The 19,777-nt window shown below is 40.9% G+C and overlaps 1 protein-coding gene across 2 annotated transcripts in view; it reads right to left on the bottom strand.

The window, feature by feature from the left end:
* The window catches only part of pea15 (proliferation and apoptosis adaptor protein 15), a 48,100-nt gene that overhangs the window by 6,773 nt on the left and 21,550 nt on the right, over positions 1 to 19,777 (bottom strand). For both annotated transcript variants that reach the window (XM_079600832.1, XM_079600831.1), the window contains 2 exons: positions 8,106 to 8,280; positions 6,530 to 6,685 (listed from right to left, as the gene is read on the bottom strand). In XM_079600832.1, the coding sequence (XP_079456958.1) occupies positions 6,530 to 6,685; positions 8,106 to 8,280 (331 nt within the window). The remainder of the gene's footprint in view (positions 1 to 6,529; positions 6,686 to 8,105; positions 8,281 to 19,777) is intronic.

The raw sequence follows: 19,777 nt of genomic DNA, 5'->3' as shown, positions 1-19,777 counted from the left end.
TTGCTTTTCGAATCAACAATGGAGTTTAAAAAAAATATGACTCATGACGAGGTTCAGGCTTTATTATGCTTATTTGCGGAGGACGGAATCCAGCGGAAGCTGGAAAGTCGTGTGCAGTCCTACATCACCGGACTTAGTTATTTGCCTAATATTCACGGTACTTTGCACTGCGATGGAAACGCAGACAACAGGTCTGGGGGAAAAAAGTTTCTGGGACAAATTGATCTGGGTAATTTCGGTAGAAACGCGATTTATCACCGAAAACTGAGATCCACGCCGCATTTGATCACTGCATTTACGGAAATCATTTCACTTTTAAGAAGTGTTTTCTAAACATTGCATATTTAATCAGCTCCTGACAAACACATGAATTATCATTTGAATAATTACTAATTGAATACTTTGACAACGTATCACTGTCTCTGGAAGGCTTTTCTCTTTCAAACACATTAAAATGTAAAAAAAAATCACGTAATTTAATTTAATATTGACATGCAATGCAGGGATTCTTCAACTTTTTAGTCAGCTGAACCCTTTTGCCCTAATATACTTACTTGAAGTACCCTTTGAGATTTTATGTTAATAAGTTAGGCCAAAAACAAAATTAAGCCAATAATAATAATAATAAATAACAATAAAATGTTTTTTATTATTAGTTCACGGTTATCTGATGTCAGTTAATGGTCATGCTGTATACATTTTTTATTTAAAAATTATTTATAGATTTTAAAAAAAATGGCATATGTGTGTTTTTGTTGAGTATCAAATTTGAAACACCAGGCTTTTATGCATCATATTGTATGATATAGTAAGAAAAACAAAGAAACAAAAAGATCTCAATTTTATGCAGAGCCCCACAAATAATCTTTGTTTGCATATGCAACCCAATTTCTTCAGAAGGGGAATGAGATGCTGCGTCTGGTATTGATGCTATTGGGAATGTCATCAGCGTGACCAGTGTCTGAGGCACATGTAAACAAAAGCCAATAATCATTGGGAAACGGCAGTACAGAATATCAAAATCGACTGCTGGCGGTAGATCCTTTTCTATTTAGCACCAAAACTTTGGAACAGTCTTTCTACCATTGTCCGGGAAGCATACACACTATGTCAGTTCAAAGCTAGATTAAAGATGCATCTCTTTGACCTAGCATTCACATAATACATTATAGACTTCTATAACTCAATGTTAGGCTGCATAGATTAGGTCAGCCGGAACTGGGAACACTTCCCTTATATCCTGATGTACTCGTTACATCATCAGAAGAATGGCATCTACGCTAATTTTAGTGTCTTTGTTTATCCCGATGTTTTCCCGCAGCCTGCCGTATCCAGATCTGACGAAGGACCTTTGCCTGGACCCGATGACAACACAGTGCTGAAGTGCCTTCTAGTCTCTCCCCTGTGAAGGATCCCTTTACCACTCTACAGATAAAGCGTTGTGGGGAAATTCGGCTTGCGTACCTACCCCGAAGTGATCAAATAAAATTCTGTATCAAAATTTAAGACAAGTAGTTTGTTAAGGCTTGGTTTGCAGGGAATTACAAACCTGTGCATGTATATTCCACGCATACAACTATATAATTAATTATTTATGCACACGTGAGCGCCATCAGCGTTTCTCACAGGTTTGCGTTTAAAGTCTGTTTAGAGAAAAACGGTGTCGTCTTAGCAGCCCCTAATTTAATAACAAATGATCACTTCGACGGAATTGAATCAATCAAAACTAACTTTAGCTGGAAAATATCTTTATTCAAGAACCGCTATAAAGCCAAAACATTAAACGTTTATCTCTGTAAAGCTGCTTTGAGACAATCTACATTGTTAAAAGTGCTACAGTATATAAATGAAGATGACTTGACTTGACTCCATGACGTCACTTGCGTCATGGAGCGCAAGTGAGTATAAAAGAGTGCACATCAACTCTTGTGTCTGAGGGAGACATGTAGGCAGGCCTGAGGTTTGTCAACGAGACACAGCGTCTCTTTCCCCTTCTCAGGAAACCGAGTTGCATATGCAGATGCTGCTCCTGGTATTGATGCTATGGGGAATCAATACCCACTACATCATACTGTGGGAATGACTGCCTCAATAGGCTGTGAAAATGCACAAAAATAGTGGCCATAGCATAAATTACCCAGTCGAAGTCAGGGCCGTGTCAACCCCATGGTCGCATCCCATGTGACTCATAAAAGTGGCGCTATTCCCTAAGCCAATATACTAGGAATGATTTATGCTCTACAGCAGGGGTGCCCAATCCTGCTCCTGGCGATCAACTGTCCTGCACAGTTCATCTCCAACCCTAATCAAACACACCTGCCTTTAATTTTCAAGTGATCCTGACGTGCTCTGAAGACCTTAATTGGTTGCTTCAGGTGTGTTTGATTAGGGTTGGAGATGAACTGTGCAGGACAGTCGATCGCCAGGAGCAGGATTGGGCACCCCCATGTTACACCTTCATCCCTCCTTTGAGAGACAGGGTTCAGCATGTCAGGTATATCTCACCAGTATTTGATAACATAGGGAGCAGCCTATCACAGGGGAGCTTCTACTCCATTTTAAACCCTACCTAAAGACCCAAAAGTAACTGGGGCAGGCCAGCCCATACCCTGACTTGAGTCAATGCACTTTACCTAAGACCCGCTATAGTTAGCGATTCATCTTTTTCTTTAGCACTTAATCATATTAAGCAACAGATAATATGGAGGGATGCCCCACAAGTAAACTTCCCCTACTTATTAGCATCGTCGAACCAGGGCTATAGTAGAGCACCCATCCAAAGGGGAGCATACATCCCTACTTCAAAACCCAACAGTAGTTAGGGAGGGAGGTAAACAAAGTAGAGGGAATCTATACTGTCCTACACAACTCCGTTCACCCTGCATAAAACCTCATGAACCTCCAGAGAGGAATATATATCATGAAAGCTGCTGACTGAGACCCCAGCTCTGTAAACTTCTCTACAACTGCCTCATTGTCCGACCTAAGACATCAGAGTGTTAGATCAAAGCATTGAGGATCAATATTTTACCTTTTTCCTTATTACAGATGCGCCTCTTGGTAACTATAACAACCATAGAACGACCAATGCACTGGCCGTGTGCTTTGTAGCACGGATGGATAGATCTGTGGCTTGCACATTCTTTTTTTTTGGACTGCCTCAGGAGATAGTACCACTCAATGGGCGGGGCTTGGAGTTTCTGCAACACCTGAGTCTTAACAGGCAGGGCACCATCCTTCGGCAGCACTGTGTGGAAATTGGGCGGTTTTCTTAAGAACATTTTTGTGAACGCGGCCCAGACTTTCATCCCACGTGAAAAAAGCCAAGCCAGGCGGGAGTTTCCTTACTACGGGTCATCCTCAAGAGCTGAACATGTTTGCTCCTTTGGAAAGGCTGGAGCCTTCAAAGAGGACGCAGAACCAGGGAGATAGCTAGCAAGCTGCTCTTCAACTGGGGCATCTTCACATTTCGTTGCTCACACAGTCTCAGAATTAGACACACATTAATCAGTAAGATCGTAGGCGGCCACAGAGGGGCTTCCTGAAATGAGATGAAAAAAAAAAACATAGCAAGAGAAGCCCAAAAGAGTAAAACTTCAGTCAGGCTCCTCTCTATCCTCCACTTACAATCGCCGCTATTTATCCTGCCCTGCCACCTTGGCAGCCACAAGTCTCAAACTGTGAGGTGCCTTCGCTCGACTCTCATCCCTCAAGAGAGAGTCAAGCATGGGTGTAGCTACCCACAGCAAACACATCACAATGAATGCATTCAGCTCCCTTGAGAGCAGAGCACACTCCTTGCAAGCGCTAGATTCTTAAAGAAGAATCAAGCAATAACACAGCCTCTTACTGCGAATGCATCACCATGAGTGCCTTCAACTCCCTTGAGAACCGAAAGTGCTCTGCGCAAATGCTAGATTTGTATCCCTCGGGAGAAAATCAAGCAAGACCAGAGTTCTTACTGCAAATGCAACATAATGAGTGCATCCAGCTCCCTATGGAGTCCAACACTCCAACATACTTTTATATTGCACATACAAACAAGTGGCTCCTGAAGACAAAAAACTGATGATGTGTAAAGGCCCTTTCACACTGAGCGTGACGCGATAAAGCTAAGCGAATCGCCAACGAACGAAGCTTTCCAACTGAACGTGAAATTATTGATTGCCTTCAGCTAATTCACATTTGCACGATACAGTAGGTGGTGCTGACTGAGAATACATTTTTGTAAGCATCTCTAAGGTTTTCCCATTTGGCTTTAACCTCGTCCGCTGCACAGCATACAACAGTAAATTCCATTTCAAGTTCGGTTTAATTCTAAAGGACATTTAAAAACAGCCACAGGCCGAACAATGTGCTGAACAATAAAAACATAAAGGAACACAATAAATGAGAAACATACAGTAAGAATCACCATAAGAACCAATAGAACTGCAATAGAACCAATAGAACCAATAGAACTGCCTGAAATCAGCGATTTCAGGCCCAAAAATAAATGATCACATTCATGTAATCTTTCCTAACGATCCGCTATCTGCCCGTCCTTATAAGCATGGTTTCACCAACCACTCAAAACCAAAATAAATAGTGTTCCAAGTTACCAACCACCGACAGGGGCTGGGTGTTGTGAGGTTTTGCACTCATGCACGGCTGCACGTGAAGTCGGAGCTGAAGAAGAAGCTGTGTCTTTGAATAAACACGATGGTATTCCCTCGCCCTCCTCCTCTTGGGGATTAGCCATGTTCAATTTCTCTTGTTCATTGATAGACGCTGGCTTCTTCTTCAGCTCCGACTTCGCGTGCAGCCGTGCATGAGCGCAAAACCTCACAACACCCAGCCCCTGTCGGTGATTGGTTGGAACACTGTTTATTTTGGTTTTGAGTGGTTGGTGAAACCATTTGTTTTTGTGTCCAGATCTCAGAGCCAAGGCTGCCTACAGAGACGCGTTTTTTTGACAGTCTGCTTATGGGGCGGGCAGCTAGCGGATCGTTAGGAGAGATTCGATGAATGTGATAATTTATTTTTGGGCCTGAAATCGCTGATACAACCTTTAAAATATGAGTTTTAAGACAAGATTTGAACTCAGATAAAGTGGAAGCCTCAGTGTGATTAGGTTATTATTCCAAAGACTGGGGCCAGCCACTTCAAAAGCTCTGTTTTCTCTGGTCTTTGAGCGGATTCTAGCGATCTAGAGGAGGAAGTTACCCTCCGATCTTAGACCTCTTGCAGGAGTGTAGGGGTGGAGCAAATTTGTCAAATAGGTAGGTGCATGATTATTTAATAATTTGTAGATGAGTAGCAGGATTTTATACTCGATTCTACAGTGAATCGGCAGCCAATGTAGGGATTTCAGAAGGGGTGTGACATCATATATATATATATATTTTTTATGTCCCTTCAGAAATCAAGCTGCGGCATTTTGAACTACTTGTAGGTGGGAGATTTGAGTCTTTGATATGCCTTAGAGGGAGTTGCAGTAATCCACATGAAAAACACATACAGAACATTTATAGTCGTAATCATATATTTATTTGGCTTCATGTTTCCCCTGTAGAAACGTTTCTGAGGAAATTAACACAATGTCGTCATTCGGAGGGTGATAGGGATATTGTTTTGATTGAAGCGCGTCATTGGGTCGTACATTCGTGCCATTTAATTGTGCTCAGTGTGAAAGGGCCTTAACTCAGGCACCCTTTTATACTCACGGGTGCTCTGTGTGTGAGGCCAAGGACTGTCGTCTGCCAATGATTATTGGCTTTTGTTTACATGTATCTCAGACACTGGTCACACTGATGGTGTTACCCATAGTGTCAATACCAGACAAAGCATCGAAGTTCGACTTCCAAAGGATAATGCAATTTGGTGCAGATGATGATATTTGTATGGTCAAAAATTAAGATGAAATTCTGATAGCTTGTAATGTAAAACAATGAGATCTTTATAACAATATATAGCAGAATACTTTCAAAAAATGGATAAAAATATCAGTTGTCACTCTATATCTCCCAAAAATATGTCTTAGTGGGATGTTATTAAAATGCTTAGTTGTATGATCAAAGCTCTATAGTTTTAAAACATATAATGCCATGCAATACAATGATGATTGAGAGATGATCAAATAAATGCTACTCAAATGTATGGATAATCTAGTAAACCTAAATTGCTTTAGTCCAGTAAGTGTTCATCTTGATATATTGCTAATATAAAAGTTACTCTTGTGTTTACGGTGTGTTATAACAATCTGTAAAGATTTCACAGCAAAAAGACATGTCACAAGCTGAAGATGTATTAAATAAATTTGTGTATTAAATATAGTACAGTAGGCTTTATATGGTTAATGTAATCTGAGGTTCCTTTTGACTAAATTACTGCCTATGTAGACAGCAAGACTGACAGTAAGACACACTCCTTCAGAAGTAAATAGGATGAAACAGGGGAGCAATGTCAGAAATAATGCGATGATCTGTTGATTGTGTTTATTTTTATGAAGTAAAAGACACAGAGACTTTTAAAGAGAACTGATCTGTACCCTTATATTTCTTTGCAGAGGGGATGCGAGTGAGTTTGGTGTCAATCTCGTCGTCTTCAGAGATCTTTAGCACGGTTGTGCGGTACTCAATGACCCGGGTTAAAAGGTCAGGTCGCCGTGAGATCTCAAAGATGTGCTCTATGTAGGATAGGTCATCTATTCAAGACAGACAAATCACAGAGATGTCATATAAAACAGAACAAAAGCATAAAAACATAACTGTACAATAAATTAAACTGTTATTTAATGGAATTGAAATGCTTGTCATAAATCTCTCGGACACATGCTGTTTTTAACGCATTCAACTTCCTTTGTTGTTTTGGTGCCTCAAAATGTGTCACACCCTTGTGAAAAAGAAGTGCACTAAATTATATTGAATGTACACTGGCAGTGGACTTCAAATCTTAAAATGTATATTTTATTTTTTAAAGCTGCACTTGTAGATAATATAAAATTAATTAAATAAAAGGCCAATTAAGTAAACTTAAAGAAAGTAAACTTACATAACTATGTTTCTTAACACACTTATATGGAATGATTTTCCAGACAATATTCAAAAGGAATTGTAAATTGTATTTGCAATTGCATTTTAAATTTGTACATGCATACACAAATGTGTGATTTGCAATTGCGTTTTGGATTTTATTTTTTTATATGTCTACCAAATTTCAAATAAAAACGCAAAGTCCATTGGCATTTCCAATGTCTTACCAGTTATGATCCTGCCATTTTGGAATAGCAATAGAAAATATCTTATTATATTTCACTTCCTCCGCTTCCTCCCCTGAGGGTTGGGGCAGCACGCAGAGGAAGTGACAGTAAATGGGTGATTTTCTTTTCCAAAATAGCAGGGTCATAACTTGTAAGGCATTGGAAATGCAATTGCAAATGGACTTTGCATTTCCATTGGAAATTTGGCAAACATGTTACTACATACACGGAAAAGAAAATCCAAACACAATTGCAAATCACGCATGTGTGTTTGCATGTCACAACATATGTGTGCACAAATTGAAAATGCAATTGCAAATACAATTTGCAATTCCCTTTGGATATTGTCCGGAATATCATTCCATCATTTAAGTACACTTTTAAAAAGTTAATTTTTTGATAATGTTAAATTAAAAGTTTTACTTTACCGTACATTTTAATTCAATATGTTTAGCCATATTTAAAAGACAATAGAATTATGGAAAAAAAGCACTCAAAGCACTCACCTATAATACATTTTCATTTAATTACAATTAACATGCGATTAAGTGTAAAACTGGACACATTACTCACATTTAAGTATTTTCTTTTAAAGTGTATTAAATACTTTTATTAAAAGTATGTTAAAGTGTACTTCTTTTTCACAAGGGCGGTTATGTCAAACATCGATTGTTCTTCCTTTCAATCACGGCATTTGAGAGGCATGGTAGAGAGGGAGATTATCAGTGCTATGCTTACCACGTCCACACAGCCTAAGGGCGAGTAAAGATGCATTTTAATTTTAGTGAATGAAACTTAAGGTTTGATTACTTCATTCACTCTGATTGAAACTGAAGAGGCCAGTGTATTTTGCTCTCTGTCTCACCTTGTGCCAGTTTGTCATTCTTCTCCAGGTAGCTGAACCACTCTTTGGAGGAGATGATGGAGTTACTCTGTTCTTCAGGGATGTCCTCCTTACATGCTGACTTCAGCTGCTCCACGTCTTCATTAGTGATGTTCTCGGACAGATCACTCAACAACGAGCTGTATTCAGACATTCTCTGGAAAAGACGGACAGAATGAACAGATTAGCACAAAAACGTATATAGCTCTGTTTCAGCATTGTGCTGAAGCAGATCATATATTTAATTTATATATAAATAATATATTTAATAATATATATATATTATTATTTTTTACAGTCTATGGGACAGACCCTGAGGGTTATAGATCAAAGATTCCCTTGTCACAGCTCTCTGTCCCCCTCTAGTGGAGCTCATGACCATGACAAATAACAAAAGCAAGATCTTCCCACTTTCTCAGAAATTCCTGCCTCACAAAACAGTGCTGTTATCATCAGCACCTTCATGTTGTCAAAATACCAAGACGTGGTACAGTATACTGCGGGCTCCATGTGGCCACATTTACTGTGATGGCAAACAAATAAATCTGAACGCGTTTGCTGTTGGCAGCCCACATGAGGACAGAGGTCTGAGGAAACTGTGCAGGATCCAAAGCCAAGATGGACGCCTCTGTTATTTTACAATGTATTGTTTGTGCTGTGTGACAGCCGGTTTAACAGTGCAGACATTCTACATTCATCAACCTCAATGTCACTGGTATAATACAGTGTGTGAGTGATTGAAGAAATATAAAGAGTGGGAAACATACAAAGGTACCCCCCCCCCACGCTTTATAAAAATTTCATATAGAAGCGTAAATTTCATATACGTACAAACACTGTTGGCATGCTGCTATTTATTTGCTACCGTCTGTGACAGTATCTGTAAACTGCACTGATCTGCTGGTGACCTAAATACAGCGCTGCAGTTACGTAATCCACCAGCAGAGGGAGATAAGAAAAGAGAGAGAGAGAGAGAGAGAGAGAGAGAGAGAGAGAGAGAGAGAGAGAGAGAGAGAGAGAGAGAGAGAGAGAGAGAGAGAGAGAGAGAGAGAGAGAGTATAAGGTCCATACATCTCATGTCACATCCAACATCAGAGCAATGCAAATAATAGTGTTAGAGATTTAGGTTAGTGCACGGGTTTAGGTTTAGCTGTTATCATGACACTCAACATGCCTCTTGCTTTTGTTAGCACTGTACACAAATAAAAATGTATGTGCAGCACATAAATAATAGAAAGACAAGAACAATCAAAATTCAGTATCCAAATAGATCTAGGAAAGAAGACTGATCATAAGATATCATTCAAGATTTTTGCAGTTGATACGACAACCAATTTCTTGTCATCATGATCGCCCGACACAGATACCGGTACCGATCATTCAAGCTTTATATGAGTAATATATAAGCTCTCTGTTGAATGTCACTGTTCGAGGGTGCATATCGATGCAAGCACCCTACTGAAACCTAAAATTGCAACAGCCATATCACCCTGTGCAGCAACCATATCACCCTGTAGCCCAAGACTGGTTGCCCACTGAAGCTAAGCAGGGCTGAGCCTGGTTAGTACTTGGATGGGAGACCTCCTGAGAAAACCAGGTTGCTGCTGGAAGAGGTGTTAGTGAGGCCAGCAGGGGGTGCTCACCCTGTGGTCTGTGTGGGTCCTAACGCCCCAGTGTAGTGACGGGGACACTAAACTGACAAAGAGCACCGTCCTTCGGATGAGACTTAAACCGAGGTCCTGACTCTCTGTGGTCATTAAAAATCCCAGGATGTCTTTCGAAAGAGTAGGGATGTAACCCCGGCCTGCAGGCCAAATTTGCCCAGTGACCTCTGTCCATCATGGCCTCCTAATCATCCTCTTATATATACTAATTGGCTTGGTCTCCTCTCCACCAGTAAGCTGGTGTGTGGTTGGCGTTCTGGCGCAATATGGCTGCCGTCGCATCATCCAGGTGGATGCTGCACATTGGTGGTGGTTGAGGAGATTCCCCCCTTATGTAAAGCGATTTGAGTGTCGAGAAAAGCGCTATATAAATGTAATGAATTATTATTATTATTAAAATGCCAAATGGGACACCTTACGGTCTCATGGACTTAACGGACACATGCACGCAACACAACAGCTTTTAAAAAAATTCCACTGCCGAAAGTACATATGAAGTGTGCCATTTGGGACAGGGCCTTAGTGACAACCGATCATAGAATGTGATTATAGGCCGATACCGCTCTCCAAAAGATCAATCAGATCATCCCTAGTTTACTATTTTTATTGAGTATCCTATTATTTTTTTCACATAGTTTTACATACTGCCTTAAACTTATGTTTTGGCATCCGATAAAACTGATTTTTTGAAAATATTGATTTATAAAGACTACAGAGTTTTCCTAATTCTGAGTAAGGGAATTTTTGTATAGGTCACTGGTAGTGTACATAGGAATTTACTTCAAATTTAAAAACTAAAACTCTCCCCACCATTGATGGAATTTTCCTTCATTTATAACACAATGCTTCCTGGCCATTGACGGAATGTTTTCAATGTTATACGGTAGGGGGCGCTATAAAGCATTTTCTGAAAGGGCACAGAATCTCCAGATCAAAACAAAGGATACACAGAAACAAGCATTATAAGCATCGCCTACGCACATGTCAGCTAATGTGCTCATCAAACATTAAACAGCATGAAATATAAATGATAACTGCGTAACTGAATGAAATGTCATCCCAGGAAGAGCTATAGACAGGACAGTGCAAGCTTTGGGGGCAGTGGCGTGCCCAGTGAATTGCATTCCAGATGAGGGGAACCCCCTCAGTTGAAATTGCATTCCGGGGGGCACTGCAATACGACCCAAAGGCCACTTTATTTTTTTAGTAAGGGTACATCATCACAGCCTGTACATTTTGAAAGGCAGCTAAGGGTGACAGCTGACAGCTTGGAGAGATGCAACTGGGGTGGGAAGGGCCAGCAACCCAACCCGCATCTTCTGTGAGGAAAAACCCAAACACAGCTACGAAGAGTCTCAGAGAAAAATACCCCCAGGGGAGCCCGAGAGGGGGGGAGAATGAGCACCCCGAACGGACAGTCAACCAGGCAACGAACCACGCAAATGGACAATCGACGACGAATACCATTTGTATATGTGGAAATAGCTGCAAAAACCCACAAGGTCTGAAGATCCACCAGACCAAATTTGGATGTTTGGTGAAAATACAGCCAGAGCAGCGCTCAAGAAATTACCTCATTGTGACGCAGGAGGAACTATGCCGGGAGACATCCCAAAGTGCCCAGAACCTCCACAATCCAGAGGACCTTGGTGAGACGCAGGAGGAGCCAAGCCCGGAGTCACCACACAGCGCTCAGAATCTCCATGTTCCGTAAGCCTGAGCACCAGGCATCCCACAACACCAACGGTGGGTTAAGTGGCCTACAGCCAGCAAAGGGAGTGATTGGCAGCAATTTGATGATGATGTGGATGGTATCCTGGAAGCTACGATGAAGGGAATGGCAGACAGGAAACTCCAAACAATGACAACAACCATGATAATCAGCATCGCCACCAAAAGGTTTGGCTTAGCGGAGAAGCATGCTGCTACAAACCAGTACTCCAAGTACTGCAGGGCAGAGTTTACCAAACAGCTGCTAGGCAAGAAGCGCAGTGGCCAACTTACTTGCTCAAAAGAGGATATAGATGCCTATTTGCATGACACCTATAGCGATGCAGCCCGGGAAGAGGACCTTGGCGAATGCAGACACCTCATTAATCCACCTATACCAACCAGTGACTTCAACATTAAAGTACCCAGTTAGAAAGAAATTCAAGCTGTTGTTAAGGCTGCCAAGAACCAGCTCAGCACCAGGACCGAATGGTGTGCCATATCTGCTGTATAAGAGGTGCCCCAAGCTCCTGCATCGTCTGTGGAAGATCCTGAGGGTCATCTGGAGGAGGGGGAAAGTTTCCCAACAATGGAGATCTGCAAAAGGGGTGTGGGTTCCGAAGGAAGAAAAGTCAATCACCATAGAGCAGTTTAGGACCATCTCGCAGCTAAACGTCGAGGGAAAGATATTCTTCAGTATCCTTTCCCAACGGCTGTCAGACTACCACCTAAAGAACCAGTACATTGACCCCCCTCTGTGCAAAAGTCCCAGGGTGCCTAGAACACAGTGGAGTAGTGACACAACTGATTAGAGAGGCTCTTGAAGGGAAAGGAAACCTGGCTGTACTATGGCTGGACTTAGCCAATGCGTATGGCTCTATACTCTATCCCGCCCGTTCCCGCAAAGATTTGTAATTTTTAGTCCTTCTCCCGCCCGCGATCTGTGATATTATGTCCCGCTCCCGCCCGCGAATGCCCGCAGACGGCAGGCAGGATGGATGTAGTAGAGCCAGCCAGCTCTCGCTGGGGTTATTTCCGCACCCACCCGTTCCCGATATATATACTACACTCGTTCACCCGCTGTCTGCTTAGAATCATTTTCTTCCAGACCCGACCATCCCGCTAAATTTAGATCTCGTTTCCAGAATTTCAAATTTACATTTCCACGGAGAAAATAAAAATGTAGTCTGCACAAAATTTTTATTTATTATTTTATTCGTCTTGTCAAGATACAAAATTTAACATTTTGCTGCCAACAAAGTAGCTAGTGGAAAAAATGTCAGAGAGCAAAAATAAATAAAAATGAAGCCATTTGTTATTTTTATTCTTAATGTCAAAATACAAAATTCGTAACATTTTGCTGTCAACACAGCAGAGTCCTTTTTGAGGGCCGTAGGCTATATTTACCACCGGTACAGTCTGAGGACAGTTATGCACATGCTGCGTGCACAGATCCCGCAAATACAATGCATGACGCAGAAAGAACTGGTCCATGCGATGCGTGCAGAGCGTGCATAACGGTCCTGAGTGCAGGGCAGGCTGTATACCGGGTGGTCGATAAGATTAAGATTAAGTAAAGCGAATATATGCTGTTCTGAAAGGACGTGATATTGAACGTGTTATTGTTATTTAAGGAACGTGATATTGAATGACCGACCGCTCCCGTTCAAATTACACCAGAGTTACCGACCGCTACCGTGTTTTAGTCGGAAATTTAATCCCGCAGCACAAAATATCTGGTCGGGTCCCACGGTTCCCGCGGTTCCCGCAGAACTTTAATCTGAGGTTCACTTCCGGCAAAGTTACATCTGAGCGGCATCATCTGGAAAAGGGGATTATCACTGGATGCACTGTTTCAGTGATTCTCTTTTCCCTTGCCATGAACATGCTGGTCAAATCCGCTGAGCTGGAATGCAGAGGCCCCAAAACCAAGTCCGGAATCCGTCAGCCCCCCATCAGGGCCTTCATGGACCATCTGACAGTGACAACTGTAACAGTCCCAGGATGCAGATAGATTGTTCAGGGCTTAGAGAGGTTAACCACCTGGGCGAGGATGTGTTTCAAGCCAGAAAAATACAGATCCATGGTACTGAAGAGAGGGAAGGTAACAGACCAGTTCCACTTCTCCCTAGGAAGTACCCAAATCCCATCAGTCACAGATAAGCCTGTGAAGAGCCTTGGGAAAACCTTTGACTGCTCTCTAAAGGATGCCGCTTCCATCAGGACAACAAATGAACAACTGGAAAGCTGGCTGACTACAGTTGACAAGTCAGGCCTACCGGGGAAATTCAAAGCTTGATTATACCAACATGGAATCCTACCTAGGATATTGTGGCCATTGTTGGTGTACGAATTTCCAATTTCCACCGTGGAAGGATTTGTGAGGAGGGTGAGTAATTACCTTTGACGGTGGTTGGGCTTGCCAAGAAGTCTGAGCAGCATTGCCCTCTATGGCAAAAAGAACAAGCTAACGCTGCCGATCAACAGCCTTAGCGAGGAGTTCATGCTTACCAGAGCAAGGGAGGTGCTTCAGTACAGGGATTCCAAGGACCCAAGAGTATCTCAAGCTGGCATTGAGGTCAGGACTGGCAGAAAGTGGAGGGCACATGAGGCGGTGGGCCAGGCAGAATCTCGGCTGCGTCATAAGGAACTGGTTAGTCCCGTGGCGATTGGCCGTGAAGGACTGGGAAGTACTCAAACAACCCATTACAACAAACTGAAGGGTAAGGAAAGGCGGGACCTGGTCCAAAAAGAAGTGAGGGCTGGGATCGAGGAGCAGCGTGCAAGCCAGATGGTGGGATTGAGGCAATAGGGCGCATGGACCAGATGGGAAGATGCCATGGAGAGAAAGATTTCATGGGCAGAGCTGTGGAGGGCTGAGCCCTATCGCATGACATTTCTCATTCAGTTTGTCTATGACACCCTGCCCAGTCTATCCAATCTCTTTTGTTGGGGCAAGGTTGAGACTCCGGCATGTACCTTGTGCCAGGGAAGAGGATCGCTGGAACACAACCTCAGAAGCTGTGCTAATGCACTTGGGGAAGGCAGCTACCGCTGGCGCCATGACCAAGTGCTGAAGGTGGTTGCTGAGTCCATCACTACTGCCATCAATCAGAGCAAGCGTTTACAACCACCAAGGCACAAAATTTCATTCTTAAGAGCAGGAGAACCCCCGCCTTCCCGACCAACAGTTCAGACAGGCCTGCTGGGAACAGCGAATGACTGGCAGCTAAGGGTGGACCTGGGAATGCAAGTCAAGTTCCCCCGAGACATTGTGGAGACCAGCCTTAGACCCAACATGGTTCTGTTCTCAGTAACATCGAAGCAGGTTATCTTGTTGGAACTAACAGTGCCCTGGGAGGAGAGGATGGGGGAAGCGAGGGAAAGGAAAAGGGAGAAATATGCGGAGCTGGTGGAGGAGTGTCGGGAAGGGGGTGGCATGCACAGCGCTTGCCTATCGATGTTGGGGGAAGGGGCTTTGGAGGAAAGTTACTCTGCGGGGCTTACAGCCTACTGCGAATCACAGGAGCATGCAAGAGAAGAGCCATCAGTGCAGCTTCAGAGGCTGCGGAAAAAGCCTCACGATGGTGGATCAGAAGGGACAAACAGTGGGTGAACGCTTCTTGGACACAGGCCGGGAACTGATCACTCCCGGTCGGATCGCCTGGGTGAGGGGGTCTGAAGTTGAATGACCCGAAACCCCCTATGACCCCAGGTACTATCACTGATGATGTGTCCAAGAGTGCATCACAAGGTGTATGAAACAATCATGCTAAATACCATGTTTACCACACTTTTCATTTCCCAGATTTTTGTTTACAAAACACTTGTGTATCAAACTTGTGTATCAAACCATCAAACTGGTTCAGCATCTTGATTGGTAACAAACCAAGCTGTTTTAGTTAGTAAAACTTGGACACACAGTATCCCTACTATCATTACATATACAAAAATGAGCCATACATTTCTTGAGGCAAATCAGAATAAGTGATCTCCTCTCCTTTTATCAAGCATAAAACTGCCAAGAGATGAACCTTGAATGAAGCCCATTAGCAAACTCATCCAGTCCAGAGGGAAACTCACTTAGTCAGAAGTTGAACCCACCAAAAATAAAATAAAATAAAACAGCCAAAAGATGTTCAAACCCCGACAATCAAACAAATTATAACACAAGAAAAATACACTTATTATTGGACAGCACTCACCGAATCCCCAAACAAGAAATGTACTTCACCCTTAATAGATGGAAAACTGGCACCAATAACCAATCCGAAATGAAAGATAACTAGAAAAACACAGATTGAGCGGGCACATGGGTGCAGGTGTATTTCTCAACAGAAAGCACAAAACATGAATTCAACATTGAGCCTACATTCCAGAACTTGGTATTATTTGTTTAAATATAATGGAAAAAAAAAACACACAATAGAGAGAGACTTCCATGAAAATTATGCTGTGCTAAGATCTGTGTATATCATACATCAGTTATAAATTTGGTCGAGATATGATTTGATTTTCAAAATAATTAAGGTGACTATTAAAAAAAAATACAATGACAGGATTTGCATTATACGTTCAAACCTAACCCAAACTCGATGTATTTATAATACTGTGCTAGTATTTAACACTGCATGGAATTAACGATTTACAAGTTGCTGTGGAGACATTTGTTTGAATCATCCAAATTTATTGAGGGATTAAAACTAATCACTTTCCAATTAGAAGTGATGTTGAATTATTATTTTTTTGAAAAGTCTCCATCTTTTATTGAAGATAAATCTGAAGGTTTAGTTGCATTTATCATTTCATTTACATACTGAACTAATCAATAATAGAAAATAAGTTGAAAACTAAATTGTGCTACAAGTTACATGTGCTGGCTTCACTGTATGTTGTAAATTTGTTTCTTTGTTTGATATGTGTACGCCGTCTGCTTTTTGCTGAAGTTAGAAGCTTGGCTGTATTGTGGGAAATGTTTAAAGGGTTATGCTTAATGATAGAGGACATTAATGCAGTTAAAGCACTCTGTCCTCCACACTGAGACCGGGTAATTGCTTTCAATAGCATCAAAACACAGCGGTGTTAATAGAAGCTTGTTTCCAGGTAAGCACTCTGAGAGCACGAATAACTAAATCGATCACTTTCTATCCTCTTTTTTAATGAAAGAGAGAAAGAAAGACGACAGATTAGTATTAATCAAGCTATTAAAAAGCAGGTATAATTTCAGACAATGCAAAACAAAAACAAAAACAAATTCTTAAATCATTCAGATTGAACTAGTTTTCCAAGAGGAAGTCTGGGAAATGAATGTTACATTCTTTGTGATATAAATTCAATACAGATCAAACATGGATTTAGATATTTTTGCTAATAATGTAAAAAGTAAACGGGTAAATTCAAGGTGTGCTGGCATCCCAACGGATGGAAAAAGAAAACTAAATCAATAATAAGAGTCAGATAACAAGCACATATACAAAATAAAATAAAATAAAAATCTGTATGAACTGTAATTGGCCATTTTTAAGAGTCCTCAAAGTGGGAAATTCACAGCAGCAGCACACATATATCTGTATATACAGTACAGTATGTATATATAAAGTTATTACAAATTAAAGAAACAGCAATTGCACCAAGCACATCTCAAACACAATTTCAGTGTAGAACAAACCTTGATAGATGTTGATGGTAGATGTTTAAACATACACACACCACAAAGAAATGCCTCCTTTCCAAATAAAATGTTAAATGTAAAATAAAAATAATGACACTAAGATTATGTAAACAGCTTCTAATACATTATCACATCTCTCCAACACAGATCCATCACTCACAAACAGATGGAAACTCATTAATATGACCTTGTTACATATCTTGTTGCTATAGAATGGTTGCGTAGTAACTATTAGCTTTTTTTTTAAAGCATGCGTGTGTGCGTGTCTGTGAATTCAGCCGTAAGCATTTTTCTCCTCATTTGATGATGTTAGATCAGCGCCAGTGAAATGTTTTCATCCTAATCATGTGTAAGAGAAATCTCTGTTTGAGCGTTTTAAATGAGGGGAAGATATAGTGAATATTTCCATGATATTGTCAAACTTTGGCTAATCATTTTCAGCCTTTAGATTTGGTTTCATAGTCCATGGCTGTCTCACGAGTATGAGAGCGTAAAGACAGTCAACGACAGAACACAAAATCTAATTGAACCTTGATTATCAATTTGATTCTTTTCATTAATCAGTTCAAATAATCTGTTTCTATCTGTTAGTGTCATCATTTAAAAAATGTTCATCGAAGTCTCCATGTTTTTTTTTTCATAATACAGTGATTTAGTAAAACATATATGTAGGCAAAAATTGCTCTTTATTATTACATATTGTTATATTGGTGCATATGAATGATCATATGTTCCAAACAATGTAAAAAGGTTCAATTGTTCCTTAAAAATTAATAAAATAAGTGTTCACATTTTTTTATTATTATTGAGATTCATCATCAAAATGCTGCCATATGGAGATATATTGTAGTAAACTATATTGTCCAGTCCTAGTGATGGTCAGGGCCAGTGCAATGTGTGTGCAAATGTATCGACGTGTTTATAAGCGAGCGTGATGTTTTCCCAGAAACAGCCCCATCAAGCTGAAGAGAACGAGTTAAACAGACAGCGAGATGGAAAGGAGAAAAAGAAGAATGAGAGAAATAAAAGACTATGCCTCTAAACAATTTTAACATAAGTTCAATTTTGTGTCCAGCCATCTACTGCGCTCCTGAAGCCGTTGGCAGCCATTTGTCATTTATGCAAAAACAACGTGCCTATTAATACACACGTTTTTCTACACAAACACCTGAGTCGTGATCATGAGACACATACGTATAGAGGAATATCTATAATAAATAGGGACAAAATCACTGGAATGAAAATCACTGGTAAAGAGCAGGAATAGTGATTGTTGGTAGAAGAAAGAGGGGAAAAGGAGTAATTTACGTCTTGCTTCCGTATCCAGCTGCTGTTTTTTCCGCTGCCCTCTGAGCCCAGCGAGGAAGTGAAACCACAGTAACAGCAGGAAGTGAAGGCCGGCTGGCCACTCACAGCTGCGTCTCCATGGCAACCATACTATTTCCAGTTGCAGTGAATAGGCAGAGTGGCGAGGGACAGGAGGATGAGTGGCGCGCTGTGTTTGTGAACAGAGGATATCCTCCTCTTTGTCACTGGGATACAGTGTTCGGTTTACGTATTTGACCTTTGACCTCTTTGAGTAATGCAAGCCCCATGTGCATGCATGCGTTCAGTAGGCAGTGAATAAATTCTGCTTCGTCCTACAGTCTGGCATCACGCCGATGCAGAGCACAGGAATGCGAAGAATGGCAGATGTGTGATGCATAGAGATGCCAGAGAGCGAGGACGAGACACGGATGTGTGTGGGTCATGACTCAGGATTTCTGATTGCAAACAGTTTGGAAAATACGTGGAATATTTTAGATGAATCAATCAAAAGTAGGGCTCTACACTTAATCAAATGGCGAAATGGACTAGTGTCTGTAAATATTAAATTCTGCTATTGAAGTCTGCATGTTGTCTCAGTTTGGTCTACTACACAAACTCAAGTATGAGTTGTGTTTTCACAGTCATGGTGTTTTCAGAGTCTCGCTATATGAGGACATGTACACATGAACTTCACCAGAGCTGCCCTGAGTCACTTTACTAGCATTTCACCATTTCATTAAGACAACTATCATCAGACACACACTAAGAAAATCAAAGCTCTTCACTACAGCCCACCAAACAAAATTTAACTTGATTAAATGATGACAGAAATAAATTAGTATTATACAGTAGAATGTACTATCAAAGTAGTAGTAGTACTAGTACTGGTAATAATAATAATAAATCAATACAATTATTTGAGGAATAATATTTTTTTCTTCCATGTTTTAGTTTAATCAGTAAACTTCTGTTGTGAAACATTTTTTTAACAAACGAATTGTTCCACTTCAATTGATTGCATTTTAATGTTTTATGCCTTCATTTGATTACCAGCATTTTTTGCTAATCCATTTGTCAATCATAAATCCAGAAAAAAATGTAACATTTCAAGGGGCCTTATCATTGTAAACATTTGAATATGTAAATTGAATTACAATTTAATTTCAATTAATTAGACTGTTTTATTACTAAAATCTAATTAAACTATTAAAATGGAAACCAGAAAATAATTCAATGTGGGGGAAAAAAAATGGAATTTGGGGAATATAAAATGGTATTTGGGGAAAAAAAAATGTCATAGA

This window comes from Phoxinus phoxinus, assembly GCF_949152265.1.
Source record: "Phoxinus phoxinus genome assembly, chromosome: 2".
NCBI lineage: Eukaryota > Metazoa > Chordata > Actinopteri > Cypriniformes > Leuciscidae > Phoxinus > Phoxinus phoxinus.
Note: the sequence above shows the minus strand (reverse complement) of the source record. Positions and strands in the feature narration are given on the sequence as shown.